Consider the following 23680-nt stretch of genomic DNA (forward strand, 5'->3'; position numbering starts at 1 on the left):
GGCTAGAGGCGAGAACAGTTGGAAAAGCTAGGAAGACCATTGTTACTAGAACTATGGCTTATATTATAATTAGACATGAAACATTTTTATTCAGTAATGTTTAAATGTTTCAGTCATAGGTTAAAAATGTACTCTAAAACATGCACAAAACGATTTTGAGTTGAACTTAGTTAAAATGGTAGCCGTTTTAAAGATACTGTCTTAAAAAAGTATAATAATAATGCCAATGTAATTCTATAGGAACTCCAATCATAATATAAACTGGCAGACATTACACCCCCACCCTCCTCCCCCGCAAGATTGCTCTCTATTAAAACAGGCTTTTGTATTTTTTTCTTTTTAAAAAACAGCTTTATTGAGATACTGTTCACATATATAGTTCACTCATTTAAACTGTATGATTCATTGGGTTTTAGTATATTTACAGAGTTGTATAACCATTACCACAACCAATTATAGAACATTTTCATCTCCCAGAAAGAAACCTTGTCTCATCACCCCCCTAAGGCCTAAACAACCACTAATACTACTGAGTTTCTACAGATTTGCCTATTATAGACTTTTCATGTAAATGGAATCACACAATTTGTGGGCTTTTGTGGCTGGCTTCTTTCATTTACCACAGTGTTTTCATTGTTCATCCATGCAGTACTTGATTTTTATTGACAAAATAATATTCCATTGTATGGATATGCCACATTTTATTTATCCATTCATCAGTTGATGGACATTTGAGCTGCTTCCACATTTTGGCTCTTATGAACAAAGCTACTATGAACATTTGTGTACACGTTTTTGTGGACATTGTTGGATCATATGTTAACTCGTTTAATAGTTGAAGGAACTGTCGTCAGACTGTTTTCCAAAGAGGTACAACATTTACAGTGTATGAGTGTTCTAATTTATCCACATTCTCATCTATACTTGTTATTATCTGTCTTTTTTATTATAATCATACTAGTGGGTTTAAAGTGGTACCTCATTTGGTTTTGATTTGGATATCCCTAATGATGGCACATTTATATATTTTCTATGGAGAAATGTCTATTTAAACCTTTTGACTGTTTTTAAATTAGGTTATTTTTCTTTTTACTGTTCTTTATTCTGGACCGTAAGCCCTATTAAGTATATAATTTGCAAATATTTTCTTTTAATTAGGTTGCTTTTTTACTTTCTTGATAGGGTTGTGCCCTTTGAAGCAGAAAACCTTTAATTTTGATGAAGTCCATTTCATCTTTTTGTTGTTGTTTTGTTGTTGCTGTGTTTTTGGTGTCTATTAATGTATTTTGTGACTATTTTTGAAAAGGATTTCTGTATATTGATCTTGCATTAAGATGTCATCATGCTATGATTTTATTAGCATTTTTAAGTCTGATAAAAGCCTAAGCAGCAGTTTTTACAATTTTTTTCTTTCCTTTTTTTAATTTTTAATTTTGTTTGAAAATTTTGTTACAGCTCCATAGTGTCAACCCTCCTTGCTCTTATGGATGGATTAGACAACAGGGGTGAAATTGTTGTTATTGGTGCTACAAACAGACTTGATTCTATAGATCCTGCACTCAGGAGACCTGGTCGCTTTGACAGAGAATTTCTTTTCAACCTGCCTGATCAAAAGGTAAGAGTTTCTGTTTTCAATATATTAAGGTTTATTTGCAATTTGATTATGAAACGTATATATCTTACAACAGTCCAAGCATATCATTTAGGCTCTACCAGTACATGGTGAATGTGCTTAGTTCTAAGAGACACAGCCAGTGCTGATTTTGGTACAGGGAAGCCATTACCTGATTTTCTAATTGTTTTCTACCTTGTCCTAGTCATGTAGGCCTCAGAGTCCGTATGTCAGTCACAGTCCTCATAACTAAGGTACAGCCAACACAAATCAGATAAAGAAGGTCTAGAACAGCATTGTGCATTTGAATTTTCTGTGACGATTGAAATGTTCTTTATTTGCTTTGTCCACTGATCATTTCCAATAAGGTAGCCAGTAACCACATGTGGCTAGTGGGCACTTGAAATGTTAGTGTGACTAAGGAACTGATTTTAAAATTTTATTTAATTTAAAAATTAGAATAAAACACCATAATATGGCTGGTGGCTTGCTGTATTGTACAACATGGGCCTTGAACATAGTTTTCTACATTAATTTCGACTGCCCACGTTTCAGGGGAGCTGCTGTGAGGCCTAAACCTGAAGTCATTTCTCCTGGCTGGGTCTGTGGAAGAGGCCTGATTCGCTGTTCACCTTTTTTCCCTTAGATAATATTTAAGGTCATGAGTCCTTTGTCTTAAGGAACAGTCAGTAAGATAAGAGGAGAACTAGGAGAGGGGGATTCTGGAAGCCAAGTGAAGAAAATGTATCAATGAGGACGGTGTGATGAACTGTGTTAAATTTTGCTAAATTAAATCAGGTGATTACAGAAAATTAGCCATTGTATTTAGTATATTATGTAGGTCAGTGGTGAGCCTGATGGGAGCAATTTCCATTAGCGGTAGGTGCAAAAATGCTTGACTGGAGTATGGTTAATTTTAAGAGAGAATAGGAGGGGAGAAATTGGAAATATTTACTGAAAATAACTTGTTATATATTAAATGCTGTTAACTGAGCACAAGGAGTCAGGAGGCTTTGGCTGGAAATAAAATGGCCAAGATTTATTCCAAGGTCTTTAGATTTGCAAATCAGAAACACAACTAGGCAATACCCAAAGTGTTTTGAAGAAGAAAGAAAAGTTGAGTGTTCCTATAGTAAAAAGTACATTCTTGGGAAGAATCAGTCCTGCATTTTAGCCCCTGGATTGGTCAGAGATGGTAATCTTCCAGATGTCTAGTGGTCTGGATAATGTATGTCAGGTGGTCTGGGCATGTGAACATTCTAAGTTCTTCCGTGGGTTATCTACAGGATTTATATATACCTCTAAGCATTGATACACTTTGCAAAACTCAAAGCTTTAAGTTTTCAGGCTGATTTAAAGCAAGAATAGAAATGTTTCCTCATGCCTCAGCCCACTTGATTTTAGTAATTTAGCAGTTTGATTATAGTGACTCCATTTTATTTCTTTACTTTTTTCTTAGTGCCAAAGGATCAACTAACTGAGAAGATAATATGCATTATATTTCATTACTTAATTGCAAACTTTTGACTTCAAACTTTTCAAGTTTTAAATTACTTGTTTAGCTCATTGTCAGTTATAATACCTTATGCATACGATAGAAACAAAAATTCTATGAAATGTAAATATAAAGTTTGTCTAAAAGTTATGATTATTATAACACATTAAAGTTTCTTGTTCATATGTTTTCAAATGATAAAAATGATGTGGAAAAGTGAAATTTAGTTTTTTTGCTTTGTTTTTTTAAACTTTATTGGGGAACAGTGTTTTTCCAGGACCCATCAGCTCCAAGTCAAGTAGTTGTCTTCAATCTGGTTGTGGAGGGCACAGCTCAGCTCCAAGTCCAGTCGCTGTTTTCAATTTAGTTGCAGGGGGCACAGCCCACCATCCCATGCAGGAATCGAACTGGCAACCTTGTTGTTAAGAGCACGCTCTCTAACCAACTGAGCCATCTGGCCTCCCACCAGCAGCTCAGCTCAAGTCGTTGTCTTCAATCTAGTTGTGGAGGGCGCAGCTCACTGGGTCATGTGGGAATCGAACCGACAACCTTGTTCAGAGCACGTGCTCTAACCAACTGAGCCACCTTGCTGCCCCTGAAATTTAGTTTTGAATTCTGGTCCTAGATCACTCACTTAGTCATATGTGCCACTAGTCAAGTTCCTTCACCTCTCAGAATATTAAATGTCTTAGTTTGTGAAACAGAGACAAGATCTCTACTACACATCTCACTGGGTTATTTTGGGAATCAGAGTTCCTATGGATGCCAACGTGTTTTACATTTCTTTTAAAATAAACATTTGCTTTTCTGGGGTATGGTTAGTCCATAAATTTGTTCCAGCAAATACATTTGAGGCGTGGATGATATTTTATTTACTTATACTGTTTTTTTAAGACAAGAAATTTATTTGCCTGTGTTTTTCTTTTTAGGCAAGAAAACACATATTACAGATTCATACCAGGGACTGGAATCCCAAATTGTCAGATGCTTTTTTAGGTGAATTGGCTGAAAAATGTGTTGGTAAGTGCTATTATTTGAATACTTTGAATGTCATTGTTTGTTCTGCTCAGCCTCCCTTTCCCCTTATGCTTGGAATGTGAATGAGTATAGTTATGTCTTTGTGCAATAGATGGCTCTGCCTTTAAATGTAAAAATTATTTTAAACATTTCACTTGAAGTTTGAACACCTCTAAAGTAGGATTTTAGCTGCCATTAGGTGATTGACTAACAAAACTCAATAATAATTATTCCTTTCGTTGAGCTCTGGGTTCCCATAATATTACTACAGTGTCTCCTTTTAGGAAGTGTCCCCTTTCAGAAATTTCACTGAGAAAAGTAAGTGTAAACTGGAGAGAGAAGACGACTCATGTCAAAGGCAGGACCGTAGTCTTTCACTTTGCAGATTACATGACGGGCTCCACTTCATGCCTGTGGTCTAGAAAGAAGTTGAGTGAGAGAAGTCTTCAAAGAACATACTTAATGGCATTTGCTAGTATTTCCCCAAATATAAAACTTTACAATTTAAGGTTACATTATTCATAGAGTGGAAGATCTCCCCACAGAGTGAAGGAGTAGTACTGTCCTAAAAGTGGTGAGAGTATTTTATACATGATCATTCAGAGGAGATGGAATTCAGAGTTTTGGCTTTAATTAGGTTTGAAATAAAAATGAATACACATTAAGCATATGTATGAGTATACATACAGGTATTTTTCTTTCATTTTTCCATCTTTTGTCTATTTTCCTCTAATTTTCTCAAAAATATAAATTATATTAAAAAAATCTTTCTCTATGAATGTTTTAAGCGTTACGAAGAAATGCCCCACATAAGTCCACTAACAATCAGTAGCCTACTTGGGAAAACTTTAAAGTTACCAAAACCAAAAAGAACAACTTAGTTAAAAAGTCATTGTAACCCACCATCAAATAATTAAAACTTAAATAGAACGCTAGTCCATTCAGTTAGCTACATCCGAATTATCCTCTTCATCCACAGGGACCTCCATCTCCGAAGCAGCATCCCTCAGCTTTTGAGCCACAAAGACCTCGGCATCTTCTGGTGAGGAGAAAACGTAAATCTCTCCAGCTCTACTCCAGTTTAAAAGCTTTGCCTGGTATAAGAGAGCATGCGCCAAACCCATTTCATGTAAATTTGGCTTGACCTTTGCAAAGCCTTGTGCTGCTTTATGGGAGAGGGTGGTATTTGATGCAAAATCCAGTTTTTTCCCATTTTGAAATTTGACCCCTTTGATTTCCTGCTATGTTTATGATATTACTGTGTTAGAGTACAGATCAGACTGAGAAATTTTTTTAGATTCTTCTGTGCATTTGTCACAGAATGGTCCTTAACTGAAATAAGCAGAAGTCTTCAAATAATTTTGACTATCCCTAAAACAGGTGTTTTAAAATTATTCTATTACCCCACCTACCATCTGAAATATTATAATCTCTAATTTAATTCTTCATCCTAGATATTAGAATCTTAATTTCCTTTTTCATTTCCAGAGGCCGCCACTACTCATTTCTCCAAGTGATTTATTTTAGCTTTTAGTCAGTTTCTTAAATTAAGTTGTAAGACCCAGTTTCTTGTAGGACTGAAAAACTTCTCTTGCCTTTTTTGGGATGGTGGTGGTGGTTTAGAATCAGCTTATATCTATATATACCATTTTCTTCCTGGAGAGTGACATAAAAGTTTATTATAATTAAATGACTTCTGGTTTTGATTGTGACATTCCATTTAAGAAACCAGTTCACATTAAAAAAAAAAATCAAAGGCAGGTCTTCAAACAGGAATGAAATAGTAATACATTTTAAATTCATTATGCACTTATCACATATGTATCCCAAACATGTTTTAACATCTATGGGTCAGTTCATGCCTAACAAGAGTGTGCAGTCTTGATGAACAACTGCAGAGATAGCTCACCTCTTGTTAGAGGTTATGGATTTGGTGACTTTTACCTTGAAATAAATTCCCAAGTACTTGGAGGTGTTTGCGTGCATAATACGTGTGATGTTTAAGTAGTGTTCAAATAAATTTCATATCCGGACATGTGCACAAATAGTAGGAACTTAAGGTTACTGAGGAGTTCAAACCTAGACATATTTCTATTCATTTTCACTAAGAGGTCCAAAACAATGAAAGTGTGTATCAATGAGTGTCTATTTTGTGGGCCTTCATTATGTTTGATGTTTTACTTAAAAAGTAACTTATACAATTTTATTATTACCTTTCTCTAGTTTATAAACTCTTTGAATAGCTTGTATTTTCAGTCTTTCAGACAAATTTCCATCTTAATGGCAGTATTTAAGAATGATTTTTCTTTGGATCTAGATATTTGAGTTCATTATACTATTAGAATTATAATGGTAGAATGACTATGGTTATGGAATTCTTATGCATAGGATGTTTATTTTTTTTCCCTTAACATCAACTTTTAACTTTCAAAAGACTATAGTATATGTTCAGTATTTTTAGAATGATCGTATCTTTATTTCTAAACCAGGAACCTTTTGAGAGTGAAAAAAAATACTCTTAATTATGACAAGAGATGAGGCCTAAACCCAGGGCATGTGCTCACCCTAAGTATAACCTATTTAGCTATGGTTATAATGTGATTTCTATTCTATTTTAGAGTCTCATTATTAATTCAGTAGTTCTCAATTTTTCTGTATATCAGAATCACTTGTAAAAAACTTCCTTAAAATACACATTTATGATATTAAAGCACCAGGGATTCTGCTTCACTGCGTTTTTTTGGAATATATATTTGTTTCAGTTTCATTGTTTATTCAGATGAGTAGTCTAGATTGAGCACTACAGATAAAAACTGGTACTTCTCATTCACAAGCAAAGGTAAAGAAGATAACTCCTATCTTTTATAGTCTATTGGTTATGATAATCCATGTGAAAATTTACTTCTTTAAATGGGATCTATTATTGCTAAGCTTTTAAACTATCTTTAATAAATTAAGAAAAAATGAGCAATAAATTGCTATTATGTGTATATTAACGTATTATGTCAAACATAAATGTTATGGGCAGCATTTACTACATAAAATACTTCTTTGTGGCTTTCTTCTGTTTTGCATTGTTTCTGAGTTTTTTTTTTAACTTAGGCTTTGCATTTAAAAATAGCATTGTGTATAGTATATTCACTAGCTGTGTGTGTGTGTATATATATATTAAAAAAAATTTTTATTAGTTTTAGGTGTACAAAACAATGCAATAGTTATACTTTTCAACCCTCACAAAGTGACAATCTCCCTCCCCCAATCCACTGAACCCTCCACCCTCCATACCATACATATCTATTACAATTCCATTGACTCCAGTCCCCACACTATACTCTGGCTGTGCATATACTTTTAAAGAAATATGGTTGTTTATACTGTTTGAAGATGGTGGTTTATTCCTTACTTCCTCTGAAATGGATTATTTCATTAACTGTTTATAACTGAGCTGATGTTCTACAGTTACTTTGTTGAACTAATATAACAGATATGTGTGGGACAAAAAGATACTTTCAGGTTTATTCATTGAGAAATAGAAAATAAAATGAAAGACTAATGGTAAATTTTGTTATTCTGAAGAGTTATTTGGGAGATTGATTGCTGTCATGGGACAGTGTTAATGCTTAATCTGCTTATAGTTTTCTGAATTAAATTCTCTTAGGTCATACCTAAGTTTCCTCCTACCTCTGAATAAATATTTTTTTAAGAAGGCAATACTTGTCTATATTTTTTCATTGAAATTTTTATATAGTGATTAAGTTGATTTAACAAGAAAAGAATTTAGATTTTTTAGGAAAAAAAGAAAAGCTCAGTAAATATCATTTATCCATTTTTGGTAGTACATGGTAACTTAATATCTTTACCTTCCCAAATTATAGCCATGGAGTTACTCATTTCTCTTTTCATTCATTCTTTCACTCAAGAAATATTTATTGAATATCTGTTGAATGCCAGGCCAGGCATTGTTCTTGGTATTTGAGATACATTAGTGAACAAAACAGACAAATCCCCCTACTCTCACAGAGCTCGCATTCTAGTTGGGGAAGGCAGACAATAAACATAAAAGGTAAATGATTAGGCAGTGAGTGCTATGGGAAAAAACAGCAGGGTGAGGAGGATTTTTCTGTTATTTGTAGGAGTTGATTAACAGGACCATTTGCCCTACTAACAATGCGGATATAGTTCGTTATAGATATGTGAGCACTTGCAGTTTGATTTATATGGGTTTGTTCCTTACTGTTTTTTGTTTTTTGTTTTCCCTGCCAGTTAGTCTAAGGTTATTTCTTCTCTTCTCATAGTTTGCCTGTCTGATGGCCATTTTTATTTCAGTAGTTAAGTGTTCAGTGAGGTCATTGTGAGGTATAAAAAGATAAATAAACCTGATACCACTCTTTGAAGAGCTTAGGGACTAATGTTCTATAACTGGTTTAAGGGGTTCCCCCTGCTGGCGTAATTGATAAAGATGGCCAAAGGCAAGTTGCATTGCTGATATAAAAAACAACTGGCCAGTTTGAGTTTTTTTTTCCTTTTTGTCTTAAAGACCTAACAGTTTGTATATTTTTGTATGTATTTGTTGCTCAAATGAATGAAATAACAAAAACACTGGGGGCTTGATCTGTTGTTTAATTATATAACCTGTTAGATATGGCTAATGGATAATACCCCGTTTAGGTATAGCCCTTAGAACTAGATTATCAGACATTTTAAGCTAAAAGTGTGTGTGTGTGTGTGTGTGTGTGTGTGTGTGTGTGTGTGTGAAGTTAATGTGGAAAATTGATGGATTCTTATTCTCTTTAATACCTTTGGAACTGTCAGAGAGGATCATAACTTTAAAGTATAATTTTTGGAGTAATTAGTTATTAACTTGCTTGTGAGTTGCACTCAGAGTTGGTAGTAGATTAGCTTTGTTTTTGTAGTTTCTGCTTAGGTACTACTCCAGTACATGTGTTTGGCAGTTAGTAATATTAGAAAGATTTATAGGTAAGTGTAATGTCATAAAGACTAAATTGATGAAGGATTGAGATGAAACCATTGTTCTTTTAAAACCTTTCCTGAAGAAAAGTTGGGCATTATAATTAGTGGTATTGGCACAAAATACCTGACTTGTTTTAATATCATTAGTTCATGTGTTTATTAATTAAAATATTCAAAATGCTTTTATAATCTTAATGAGTAAACAGTTTTATTAGGTGATTTTTAAATGGTCATATTTCATTTTGCTGATAAAATTGCACATAATCATTGATTTTGTGTTGATTATTTCCTTAGGTAAAGGTGTATATATTTGCAGAGCATAGCTGGTGCTTAGCAGAATGAACTTACCTCTGTTCCCCCTTTCCTTTTCTGCATTAGGCTATTGTGGCGCTGACATCAAGGCCCTGTGCACGGAAGCTGCCCTGATTGCCCTTCGGAGGCGTTACCCCCAGATCTATGCTAGCAGTCATAAGCTGCAGCTAGATGTTTCCTCAATAGTGCTCAATGCCCAAGATTTTTACCATGCAATGCAGAATATTGTGCCTGCTTCCCAGCGTGCTGTCATGTCTTCGGGACATGCACTATCCCCCATCATAAGACCACTGCTGGAAAGAAGCTTCAACAACATCCTAGCAGTCTTGCAAAAAGTGTTTCCTCATGCCGAAATTAGCCAGAGTGACAAGAAAGAAGGTAGCCTAAATTATTTTTTCTTACTGTTAAAATGAAACCAGTACAGACATAAGTAAATAAATTCGGAGTTTCCTCATAAGATTATTTATGTGTTACTCTTTTGTATTTGCCATGAATATTGAAAATGTATCTTTTTCATTCACCACGGTATAGACCAGGCTTGGCATGTTTCTTAGCATATGGTGGTTGCCTAGGGAATTAGTTTATAGAAAGAACTATTGAATGTTTTTTCTGGTGGTTTGTTCTTGGGACATTCTGACTATCTAAATGTGGGAGTGTTAACAATCTTTAGGAAAGTTGACTATAATAATAATGGCTTATGTTTATTTTATTATTATGAAGCCCTTACATAAATTGTCATTTATTAACCCTCATAACAGTCCTGTGGGGCAGGTACTCTTATTTCATGAAGGAGGAGGAGATGGGGAGACTGACAGATGCTGTCACTTAATTTACAGTCACTCAGTAAGTTCTAGGGCTTGCTCAAACCCAGGGAGCCTGACTCCAGAGCCCATGCTCTTACTATATCGCTATAATGCCCCTCTAGATTCAACTTATAAATACATATTGTTATTGGCAGGGCAGTCTGCAGTGTGCTGTGCTAATGGAGTGTAAATTTTCAGTGAGGGAGTAAATCAGAACCTGGCTGTAGAAGGCCTTGAATTTTAGCCTGAAGGTTGAAGTTTGGACCTGAGATAAAATCAGAAAGCTGCCTTTAAAAATGTCACACATTTATAGGAAAACTTTAGCTCCGTAAGCTAATCGAAGTAAGGCCCATGAACTTTGAAGAGCAAGTAATGTATTTTATCTTAGTTTCCCCAGTTCCTGTTTGGGATGTAGTCTGGACCAAATAGAAAATTGTCAATGACTTATACTAACATTGAGAATATTACATATAGAAAAATCATCAGTATTCAATGATTTTTCGCTGTTATATATTTTTCAGGAACTAAATTTTTTTAGGGATAGTCTCATGAAATATCACATGGTTTACTTGATTTCTTAAATTTATCAAATAGAGAGGGGAACAAATATTTTATTATGTTTGATCCAGGTACTCTGCCATGAATTATACATTTCTTATCTCTGATAGTTTTTATAACAATATGTATCTTTTCCCAAAATTTTATAATTTTTAAAAAACTTACATCACCTTTAGAAAATCATGAATATCTTACCTTCCCTTCTGAGAGATTATGATAGCTCCTTATTTCTATTTGAGAATTTTTACAGCATTATTATCTGTGTTTTCTTATCATTTTCCCATAAGTATCAAATATGCTTCACAGTTCAAACTTTTCTTCATGTGCCAGTAGAGAAGAGAAACCAAATTTTATTTGATTATTAATAAGTTTTTTAGTTATTTAGATATATCATTCTGGCTTGTTTTGGTCTTTAATATTTTTCTTAGACAAGTATCCTTTTGTTGTGTATGAAATTATCACTTAAAAGATACTAAATTATTTTTCAGGTTAACTTTCACAATATTAGTTATACTAAATATTGGGTTGTCAGAAAAATCATGACGTATTTTTTTCTATGTTTTTCATTGCAAAAATGCATCATGACTTTTCCGACAACCCAATATTTAGCTTTTAAAAGCCACTGAAATCTATATTGCCAACACCATTTAGTATCTCATTTTAGAAAGCATAGCTCTTTTTTTTCTTTTGGAGAGGGTATGGTTTCTATCAATCTTAATTCTATCCCATTTTTCCTACACATGTAGCATTGCTTTTTATTGAGGGAATTCACATTTTTGTTAGGTATGTGTGAAATGTAGCTATTAATATTTCAAGTTGTAGTCCAGTATTCTTACAGTTAGTCAATGATGTCTCCCAAATTACATCTCATAATACTTAAGTAGTCTGTAAAGGTGAAAGAATTACATTAATTTCATTTATAAATTATTCAAAATATAGTAGTTTGTCAATTTGCTGGGTCAATCTGTATTATTTGATAGATAAGTTATTGTCAGTTGATTTTTTTAAACCAGTTTTTTGTAGCTTTGGTAGAGCACTAATATTAAATGACTTTATAAGCCTCAATCTTTGTGAATTTTTTGTTTTTGAACAGATATAGAAACTCTAATTTTAGATGATAGTGAAGATGAAAATGCTTTATCAATTTTTGAGACCAGTTGTCACCCAGGATCACCAAAGAAACAGTCATCAGCTGCTGCTGTACATAAGTCCTACCTTCATTTTACAATGTAAGTAATTTATATCCAAATTTTTTTATTTTGTTGTGATTTTACTACTTTATGGTTAGAATTATGGTATAATTTTACTTATGGTTGTAACCTTGAGAACTTTGTTTTTCTGTTGTTTGGACACAATTCTGGAACACTCAGTAAGTATAATTTTTTTGTGTGGTAGTAAATTGGTTTATTGGTCAACTAGAACTTTTTTTCTAAACTGATTGTGTGATTTTTTTTTTTTTTTTAAACCAAGGTGGAAGGAAGGGTTACCTTTAGACAGTCAACTCATGTCCTCAATTTTATTGCTTTTGATTTGAACCACAGTGAACAGAAATGAAATATTTATCATGACCTAGAGTATTTTAAATTGTAATACGTTTCAGATGATAATTTAGGAACTCTTGAGGGTACTAAAGAGATTTTGAATTAGAATTGCTCAGTAATTAAACCAATAACTTTAATTCTCTAAAACCCCATTAGTTTACACTTTACTAATTTAGATTTTATGGTTTTTCTATTTACATTTACCTTTATCAATCTTAAAGCAGCTTTTGCTTTGCACTTTAATGGGTAAACAGTGTTAGTGCTAATCTAATTTTAAATTAAGGGACCAAATAGTTTTCAAATATTAACAGCATCATCTCGAATATACATAATTAGCATGATAGTTAAAGTACCATAATGCTTCAGTCAGGTAGGTCTGATCGCACTTTTATTTGAAGGTGCTGGATTGTATGTATTTTTAAGTAATTTTTCGTTAGAGATATTTTGAACAAATTTAAGTCTTCAACTTGAAGTTTCTCCTTTGTAGATTTTGATGAAATGTTGACTATTTGCATTGATAACCCTTTCTTGTTTTCCTTTTTTGAAAATGAGACTAAATTACTTTCATTTACTCTTTTTTTCTTGATGTGTTCTTTAACAGCAAACTCTTTTGTTAGAAACTTTGTGTTCTACTTCATATCCTTTCTTTTATGCCCCTAGGGAGGTTTTCTTAGACTATTTCAATAATATTATAGATCTGTTTTATTGATGGCTAAGGGAAAACCAAATAATCATTTTTCTCCCTACCTGGCTGGCGCGCGCGTTTGTGTGTGTGTGTTGACAATTTTAGTTATTTGGATTTTAAATACATAATGGCAGAGCTAAGAAACTTATCAAAAGATGTAGGTTTCAATTTTATAAGAGGTCTGTTGTCAGTAAAGTGATACAGAAGTAGATTTTGATATTAGATAATTTCACATGCAGTTTTGAGTTTGACTTTTTATTAAGAGCATTCTGTGCCACTGATTCAGTGTGTATCACCGGTATGGTTCATTTTGTTTGGTTTAGCCTTTCTGAAATTGGTTTAAATCTGAAATTGGTTTAATTTTAACTTCCTTTACATAAGCTTTCCTAGTTCATTGATTTGACTTTGATTTATTGGTCAGACAGCTATATCCAGAATAAGCTTTTTTAATTGTACATGTTTTGATAACTTACATTCATTTCTTTTTTTCCTTTTTTTTTTCTTTTTTTCCTTTTATTAGCATTTATTTGATGCTGCATTTACTCCCAGGCCATAAGTTTTTGTTTCTTTAGTTTCTTCTGGGATATCTTTTTCTTCTGCAACCTCCTCTTCTGGTTTAGGCACAATCCGCTCTTTCTCAGTGAGGACCATCTCAGTGTGGTAGGGAGGGCTCATGTATGCATTAACCCACCCACAAGTTCTGTAAGTTCTGCTCTGCATCTTGGGAGCTTTGTTCACCTTGCTGTGTTCAACGACCAGAGAATCTATTTATATCTAAACCCTTCAGTTCAGCATTACTCTCTGCATTTTTAAGCACATGCAACAATTCTGCACTCTTTTAGGGCCACCGACCCTGCATCCAGCCCCGCTGTTTGGCTTGGGCACACCTTCCAACTCTACCATTGTAACAATGGAATGACACACATTGCTTCTGTAACATGACATCCTTTAGACTATACTTGTTGGCTTTTTGGATATGCATACCTTTGATGGCCAGGACAGTTTCACAAGTGTTCTTAAAGTGAACATGAAGATTTGAACCTCTTGATTCTCATGATTTTGTGGGGTTCTCTGGGTCAAGTGAATAGCAAACCATTTTCAGAGGTCACCTCAGGCCACTTACTAGAAGAACCATTCATTTATTTCTTTATTCTTCCATCCATTCTGCCAATTTTTATGTGTTTACTCTATGCCAGGCACTGTATTAGGTGCTGAAAACATAATGACTAGGATGTAACGTAGTTCTTACTTTGGAGAAGTTATTATTGGGAGTGACAAACATTGCGATGTGGCTGAAGCCTATCAAAGCAGAACTAAGACGCTTTCATTGGGAAGTGCAGGTGGGCTTCACAGGAGGAATGGTGACATTCACTGCCCTTTTGAGTATGAAGGGATTGGAGTTGGCATCTGATGCTCATTATAAACTAGATATGTGGTAGGTATGTAAAGGTTGGAGTTTTATACATGGTAATCCATGTAGATCTTTCAATAATCACATAGCATTGTGGTATCATCATTTTATAGATAAGGAAGCTGAAGCACAGAGAAGTGAAGTTAAGTAATTGCCCATGATCATGCTGCTAGCGAGTAGCAGAGCCAGAATCTGTACTCTTTGCTTCCTGGAATCATATTCTTTCTAGTATACTACGCAGTTTCCAAATTGATTTCTGAGGTTAATAGGTAGATAGGAAAATGGATTGCATTTTTTGGGGTAGGTTGGACAATATGATTTTTCACACTTTCTAAGACATGTACACTTTAGAATATACCCATATTTCCCCATGTATTAGACGCACCCTTTTTCAAAAAATTTGGGGTCTAAAAACTGGGTGCGTCTTATACAGTGGTTGTATGGGCGTGGAAAAATAAGCGCAAAAAAAGTGGGAAATGCAAGTAAAAAAAATGTACAAGTGCCTATCATGTGCCAGATTTTGTCTTAGGTACTTATAATATTTCTGTGAATAAAATGGACTAAGATCTCTGTCCTTATTCAGCTTACGTTTTAGCTGGAGACAGCTAAAGTAAAACAATAAGTGTAATAGATAAAATGTAATTGTAGAGAATACTCAGTGTTAAGGGAGTTCTTGGGAGTGGGGTGAGTTGCAGATATCCTCGGATATACTTGACATAACTTGTCAAATTTAATTTCCGGGAAAATTGTACTTTTTCCCACTCTCAGTAGTGATGAAAATATTAATTTCCCATCATCTATTCACTAATAATGGGTATTAAAATTAATTTTTAGTTTATCAGTCTAGCAGATAAAATATATTTCTCATTTTCATAATTTTTTGGCAACTCTGTTAATAATTACCGAATCTTTCTCAAGGCTAGATTGTTCTTGAGCCTTAGACCCTGTCCAGCTGCCTAGCTCCCTTTTTTGTGCCACATATCTTTAAGTATATACTGGATTGTGTCTCCACTTCTCTTCCTGTGAATCTTGTGAGTTACTATCCATTCAGTTATTTCAACTAGAATTGGACAACATCCTCAACTCCTTCCCCTTTCTTTCCTTCTGTGTCTAGTCAATGACCAAGTCCTGTTGATTTTCTTACTAAATAAGTTTCATCTCAGGCCGTTCCTTCTCATCTCCTCTGACACTATCTATTCTTGTCTAGACTATAATTTAATATCTTATGCCTGGGTTATTATAGCAGACCCCTAACTGGTCTTATTTTCTCCTGTTTTGCCTTCTTTCAAAGTGCTTTCCTATACTGACATACTAAGCTAGAGATAGTTTCCAAAAACATGTATAAGATATGTCACTTCTCTACTTAAGCATCTGAACGCTTCCTCGTTGCCTTCAGTGTACATTCCAAACTTCTAACATGGCTTACAAAACCCTTTATAGTCTGATTCCCCTTTCTTCTCCTTAACCCCAGTACCTGTACCCCCACATTGCCCTGAAACTTTAAAAGAAGGTGACTGTGTGAGCTCTGTCCATTACCCCTGAGGGCCAAGAGCCTCTGGTTCTTTGCACATCATATTTTTATTTCTTGGAATTCATCCTTTCTGCCTCCGATCTGTTGAGTTTCTGCTTTGTTAACACTTTTCCAAGAAAGCCTTTTATGAGTCTCTAATTGGGGTCTCTCAAAGCACCCTACATTTAAACAGTGCTGCTTATTAATCACATTGTGTTGTAGTAATCTGTGCATGTACTTTTCCCACTAAATACCATTCAGTATGAGCTCTGCGATAACAGTGGTGGATACCTAGGGACAAGCATTCGGCATAGGAAGCAGTTGTTAATTTAATGAACATCTAAAAAGTATTGTCTTTTTGTATTTTCTTTTTGAATTGTCTGTTTATGTCCTTTGCTCATGTAGGTATTTTTTGTTAACACTATGCACATTCGCTGTTTCTATTAATACATCAAGAATCATTCCTGTTAATGGCATATTCCTTAACTCATTTGGTTCAGATTATAATTTTTGAGTTACACAAGTTGTAAAAATTTTTATGAATAAAAGTACATAAATCTTTTGTTTTTTCTTTCTTTGTTTCTGTGTTCGAATTCATCTTATTCTGTGAAATGAAGATCTGATTCATTTTTTTTTTTTTTTAAAGATTTTTTTTTATTGGGGAATTGGGGGAAGGGGAACAGACAAGTTGCTGTCCTTTTGTTCTTCAGTCTAGTTGTGGAGGACGTTGCTTCACTGGCCCANTCTAGTTGTGGAGGACGTTGCTTCACTGGCCCAAGTTGGCACCATCATTGCGCTCTTCCCGGGCGAGGCAGATCAGTCGCAGGCTTCTGGACTGCCGCTCACGCTGGCTGCTGGCTACACACAGTAGCCCATGACAGCCCACCTGCCGTTGCCGGCGACTCACAGCAACCCAGCTCCAGGTTGAGCTGTTGTTCAGCATCTTAGCTGTAGAGGGCAGTGTCACTGCCCGCATATGTGGAATCCAAACTGGGGCCCTCTGGCGCCCCAAGCCAGCTCTTAACCAACGCGCCACTCGGCCGGCCCTGAGTCCTCTCTATTTTAAACATTTATTTTATAATCCATCCCTGTTCCATTTATTTTTTATGCTTATTATTTTATGTAAAATTCTTTCAATTACTATGATTTGTTACCTGGGCTGCCTGTTATCTTCTACAGAATTGTGTTTCTTTTTTGGGTGTATTATCCATTCTGTTTTGTTATTCTGTTCTGTAATATGTTTATAAAGTAGGGTACATCTTAACCTAGTGGTTCAGAACCTGGGCTTTGCAATTGAATGGACCCGAATGAGAATTTGAACTCAGTCACCGCCCAGTTGTGTAAACTTATACATAACATCTCTGAGCCTTGGTTTCATCATCTTTTTAATAAGTGGAAACTGTATTCATAGAATTTTTAAGAAAGTTAAACAAGAAATAAAATTGGAGCTAGCATACTTTTCCAAAAATTTCTAGATTATTCTTTCAGATAGTGTTGTGAATAAGTTTTGAATCTCCCCTCTCCCTCAAGTTCTTTTGGGATTTTGATTTAATTTTTTTAAATGTATAAAATAAAATAAAATAAAATAAAAAACCATGTATTTAACTGTAGTTAACTGTAAATGCGTTAGGAAGAATTAACTTTATCTTCAGGCTCATGATATGTTCTATATAGTTTCATACTTATCTTGCTAAGATTATTTAATATTATTTGGTTTGTCATTTATATTTTTGCAGTTATAAATAGGATCTTCTTTCCTTTCTTATATTGGTTATTAATGGTGTTTAGGAAATCTTGATTTTTTTTTTATTTCCTTTTTATGTCTTGTTACTTTGCTGGTAGATTCTGACAGTTACTAGGTGATTCTCTAGGATTTTCTAATACATAATAATATCTTTTACAACTTCCTTTTTTTTCTCTTTATTAGTTCCATTTTTTTATTTGCTTTATTCTTATTGCTTAGAATTTTCTGCATTATCTATAGTGATACCAGATAAACTTGTTTCATTTATCATTTTAATGGTGCTTAGAATCTTGAGAATAGAAATAGAGTTTTATTTAGTATATGTTCCTAAATTTACATTTCTAGTGTAGGGTTTTAGATGTCATGTATTAGGGTAAGAACCATTTTTATTGGCCTAGAATAGAAGCAAAATTTGTTGCCATTGTAAAAGTCCTACATTTTTTTTTCTATTTTAAATATTGTGGTTAAAAATACATAAAATTTACCATTTTAACCATTAAAAAAAATTCTTACGTTTTGGGTAATTTTTTTTTTTTTTAAGATTTTATTGGGGAATTGAGGGAGGGGAACAGCTCTGGGGAATCAGGGGAAGGGGAACAGATAAATTGCTGTCCTTTTGTTCTTCAATCTAGTTGTGGAGGACATTGCTTCACTGGCCCATGTTGGTATTATCATTGCGCTCTTCCCGGGTGAGGCAGATCGGTCGCCGGCCTCTGGATGACCGCTCACGGCGGCTCTTGGAAGCTCACACCGGCTGCTAGCCACTCATGGTAGCTTATGGCAGCCCATTGCAGCAGGGACTGCAGCCTATGCCGTCGCCAGCGACTCATGGCAGCCCAGCTCCAGGTTGAGCTGTTGTTCACCATCTTAGCTGTCGAGGGCAGTGTCACTGGCTCTCATGTGAGATCCGAACCCCGGCCCTGCTGCTCAGAGCTGGTGTCACAAGCCGGCTCTTAACCAACGCGCCACTTGGCTGGCCCTGTTTTGGGTAATCTTCAGCTGTACCTTCTTGTTGGAGAAGTGGGATTCTTAACATCTGACCTTGGATAATTAATAAGTAATTCACAGTCAGTGTCTCAACCATTTTCCAAGTTAATATATGTGGTATGATAGGATGAATACTCACATATTTTTACTTTTTTTGAGAATGGATTTTTTGTGCTTTCACATCTTGGTTATTAATATGTTCAGAGAGATCAGCATTTTAAAACCGTAATTAATGAAAAATGATTCACTGTACTTAAAAGATAAGAAAGATAAGGAAGATCTATTTTGGAGTTACATTCTTCATATTGATGTTCAGAGTGTATGGTTTTGAAATAATTGTTCTGTCTTACATGTATTGCAGGTCACCATACCATCAGCCAACCTCTTACAGGCCAAGGTTATTGCTGTCTGGAGAACGAGGCTCAGGTCAAACTTCTCACCTTGCTCCAGCACTTTTGCACACTCTAGAAAAGTTCTCTGTGCACAGGCTGGATCTCCCTGCACTTTATTCAGTCAGTGCCAAGACACCTGAGGAATCGTGTGCACAGGTAGGTTTGTGCCACAGCAGAGCATTTCCAACTGGCTTACTGTTTATATCTCGGTAGTGTTTATAGGTAAAAGTTTTTTCAAAGAACAGTAATATGAATGTTCCCTTTTTGTTGGCTTATTCATTAACATTATAATGTTAAGACAGAGGATCTTTTGATATGTAACATTTTTCAAAGTGAGAGCTGATGGTTTTTGCTGTGATACTTCATCTCTGAAATGTTAATATTCTATTTCTTGCATTAAGGTTTACTTAAACAGAATAGAAAGTGAGTTTCTTTTGCCTTTTTCTGACCCTCTTTTAACAGCTATGGCTTCAGAGCCTTTCTAGACTCCTGTCTGGACGTAGAGCCTTAATATAGAAAAGGAAATAATATCCAATTTGAGATACCAGGAGTTAAAGTTTATATAGAAAAGTGATAGCAATTAAAACATTATATGTATTTGTATCAGTAGTTAAGTGTGTTTGATATTATATTAGAAATGTAGTGGAAGAAATAGAAACTAAGTTTATCTAGGAATTAAACAGTTAACAGGGCCTAACAGAAGAAATCTAAAAATTCAGTTGAGGACTGTTGAATAAATGAAAGACACACTTTGTTTTTAATTACTATACTACAATTCAAAGTGTGACTCAAGTCAAATTGTACAGATTTCAAAAATCTCAGCTTTGGTTGTGGCCTTGGACAAATTGCTTAACCTCTTTGAGCCTTAATTTTCTCAGCTATGAAATGAAATGAAAATAATGATACCATATAAGTTGTGATTTTTTTTTGACTGTGATTATTAAAATAAGCTCCTTCAGTGAGCTTGGCATACAGCTCCCAGCAGATGTTAGCTATCATCATATTTACTACTGCTGCTGCAGCTCCTTTCACAATTAATGGCTGGTAAGACTCAAAATTGGAAAGCTGTGAGTTCTTTTCTAATTTAATGTGTAAATTAAGTGTAATCTCAGCTATAATTCCTCCAGAGTTTAAGAGGAGAAGTTAAAAAAGGACTTTGTGTTTCCTCTAGATAATAAATAGGAGGATAGCAAGGAGAATTCTAGAGGAAAAAGTGTAATGAGGGAGCCCTACCAGATTTTTAAAGGTGTAATAGAACTAGAGTAATAAAGAACTTGTACCTGTGCAGGGATAGACAGACAAAGTAATAGAACAAAAGAGAAAATTCACACTTAGGCCTGAAGAGAGAATTTAGTATCATCATATGTGATGATGATGATGACATTTGATATAAGTAGGTAGAATTGATGGATTATGTAATAAATGGTCTTGGAAAACTGGCTGGCTTTATGAGGGGGAAAAGCAAAAGCAAAACAAAAGCGGATTTCCCACATTTTTCTGTAGCCCCACAATAAATTCTAGGTTATAAATGAAACTATAAAGCCATTAGAAGAATTCACAAGGTCGTTATATTTATTATATTGTGTATGAGAAAATAATTTCTATGCAATCAACAAAATCTAGAATGATAGGAACAAATTTGACTTTATACAATTTTTAAATTACACTTTCTTTAAGTAAAATTAATACACAGAACCTGGTAAAAAGTGTATTTGTAACACACATGTCAAGGACAAGTTTCCTAAATATACAAAAATATGTTAAAATCAATAAGAAACAATAACAACCTAATATAAAAATTAGCAAAAAATGGCAAAATAGGGAGAAATAAATTAGAAAAATCAACCAATAAAACTTTGAAAAGAATCTTAGCCTCATAAGTGAAAAAATATGCAAGTTAAAGTAACATGATACCATTTAAAAACAACTGTCATGTTTGTAAAAATAAAAAGCTTGATAATGCCTAGCATTGGAGATGTGGGACCCTCATACTCAGTGGAAATGTCAATTTAAAGATTTTGGAGTGTAGTTTGGCACTGTCTTTTAAAATTTCTAGTACATACACCTTTTGACCCAGGAATTTTACATGAAAGAATTTTCCCTAAAGACATTTCAGCTATAAGAATTCACTGCTGAGTGTGCAAGCATATTCATCACAGCATTATGTAAAATTGCCAAACAAAATAAGACAAAAAGAAATAAACTAAATGTCCTTTAATGGTGGACTAGCTAAAATAAATTATGATATGTCCTCATATACAAAGGAGTACTGTGACGTCCTTAACAAGAATGAGGTAGATTTACATAGGCTGATATGCAGAGATTACAGAGATACTACGACAATAGCAAATTGTAAACCAATCTAAGTATGATCTTTGTGTTAAAAAAAAAACCCTTAAAGTATATATGTATGTATGTTCATGTGTATATGTAAGTGAAAATTTTATCCAAGAATACCCCCAAAACTGTTAATAATAATTGCTTTGGCTTGGGGGAAGGAATTTGGAGGACTGGGGAATGGATAAACTTGGTCATTTTAGTTTACTGTCTGCTGTACTGTTTGGAATATTTTTTCCTTTCACATGTGTATTTGACAGTAGCAAATGAAAGAAAATCATTGAAGGAGGAAGATTTTCAAAGTGAGGGGGTATTCTGTCTATCATTGTTCCTTATGACTGCTACTGTGTGTATATGTTCACAAACACGTAATGACTTAACGTTAGGTAAGGACACACTTAGAAAGCATTGAATGTAAGCTGTATATCGATGTCACTGGGACCCAAGGGTTTTTCCCTGAATCCTAGTTGGCATCTGTGGGCTAAATTTGAATTCTAACTATACTCTTTGGCTTTTTTCACATTGCTTGGCTTTTACCACCTTTTTTGTCCTGTTGCTGGAGAGGATGGAGAGAGGTGTCACTTGGTAGTGGAAAATAACAAAAACCCACCCTTTATTGTTTTGGTTATATTACACAGCATCTAGTACATCAAAACCTCTCATTTTCTCTGCTTCTGCCTGTAAGCTTCTGGGTTAGAAGTGGAGCTTGTTCCTGGATGTTCATTCTGCTGGGGAACTGAGTCAGAGTTTTGTAGTCATGCTAGTCAAAGCTCAGACTTCATCTGAACACTGGCCAGAGACGAGATAAACTGTCCTGGTTAATCTCTGATTATTTGTATCTTAGTGCATATTTAGAATTATTATTATTATTATTATTATTTTTTTAGCTGAGCCATCCTGCCACCTTTTGGCAGCTCAGCGGCAGCTTGGCTCAGGCTGGGAATTGAACTGGCGACCCTGTTTCTCAGAGCACGTACTCTTGAGTGAGCTCTTATCCAACTGATCAACTCAGCCGGCCCTAGAATTATTTTAAATGCATAAACATAATACTGTCTCTTCTAAAAGAATTCTTCAAAAAGAGGCTATTATATAATAAAACTGAGGAATTTTTTCCCTTAATTTGTAGAGATTGGCAGGCCTGGGTATAAGTTGGTATAAAAGTCTCAGGGAAGTCAGGTGCTGAGATGCTGAAAGATGAACAACTCTTCAATCTTTCTGTTCTATATTTCCTTTCTTCTCTTTTGCCTTAACTTCTCTTGGGAGCTTGTCCTCTTGTCGGCAGGATTATCTCTGAATAGATGTGGAACATAATGATGGGGTCTGTGGCAAATTATTCTTCTGTGCTCTTTTCCCCATCCTCTAAGATATGTAATATAAATTGAAATTGGTTACTAAATACTGTAACATGAACATGAAAGGTAATCTTAAAGAAAGAAGTCTTAAATCACCTTTACAGGGCTGTATTATATGTGTGATAAGATGGAAAGGGGAAAGACCCTACTTGATACTTCTTTATACTGTGGCAATTATGTTTAATTCTTAGTTCTTTAAAACATATCCACGCACAAACATAGATATGATAAAACTTCCTTGTCTTCTGACTGACTTAGCTATTATTAATATTATCAGTTTGGTGAAAAATGGTAGAGGAGTTAGTGTCTGGTGTAGGGTTTTCTCAATAAGATTTAGTGAGCATAAGAATCTTCTGGGGGTGTCTATTGAAATTTCCGATTCCCTGGCTCTACACCCAGAGAGTCTGACTCATTAAATTTTGGGTGAGCCCCAGGAATCTGCACTTTATATATCCCAGATTTTACTATTGCAGATCTTGAATAGATCCCATTTTGAGATATAGTACTTTAGCTGATCACTGGACACCAGTTAGACATTTCTTAATGAAACAATTGCCACAGCTCATAAAGTGACTCTGTGTGTGTGTGTGTGTGTGTGTGTGTGTGTGTGTGTGTGTGTATGTATGTGTATGTATGTGTATACACACACACATTACTGGGCATTTCATAGTCTTCCAAAGGCTCTGGAAGGACAGTGGAAAATCCTGGTGTAGCCTGGAAGATTTATGATTGTGCCATTAAGTTGCCAAGTGATTACTGAGCCCTACAGCAAGGCAGGAGATGTTAATATCTGTAGTGAAAGACTTGTCTGTATTAATGCTCTTAAAAAACAATAACAACTATGATTCCCCTTTTCTAAAATCTTCAAATGTATTTTTTTTGCCTTCTGTATTATTTCTACTGTTCATTTTTAGGAAAGCAATTGATGAGTGTGTTGTATTTTATCTTTTTCA

At 34.6% G+C, this 23680-nt stretch overlaps 1 protein-coding gene across 3 annotated transcripts in view; it reads left to right on the forward strand.

The window, feature by feature from the left end:
- Positions 1–23680, forward strand: part of ATAD2B (ATPase family AAA domain containing 2B) — a 116780-nt gene that overhangs the window by 51516 nt on the left and 41584 nt on the right. For all 3 annotated transcript variants that reach the window (XM_019651162.1, XM_019651214.1, XM_019651284.1), the window contains exons 14-18: positions 1456–1615; positions 4037–4127; positions 9474–9785; positions 11862–11997; positions 19008–19194. In XM_019651162.1, coding sequence (XP_019506707.1) covers positions 1456–1615; positions 4037–4127; positions 9474–9785; positions 11862–11997; positions 19008–19194 — 886 coding nt within the window. The remainder of the gene's footprint in view (positions 1–1455; positions 1616–4036; positions 4128–9473; positions 9786–11861; positions 11998–19007; positions 19195–23680) is intronic.

This window comes from Hipposideros armiger, unplaced genomic scaffold, assembly GCF_001890085.2.
Source record: "Hipposideros armiger isolate ML-2016 unplaced genomic scaffold, ASM189008v1 scaffold_0, whole genome shotgun sequence".
Lineage (NCBI taxonomy): Eukaryota > Metazoa > Chordata > Mammalia > Chiroptera > Hipposideridae > Hipposideros > Hipposideros armiger.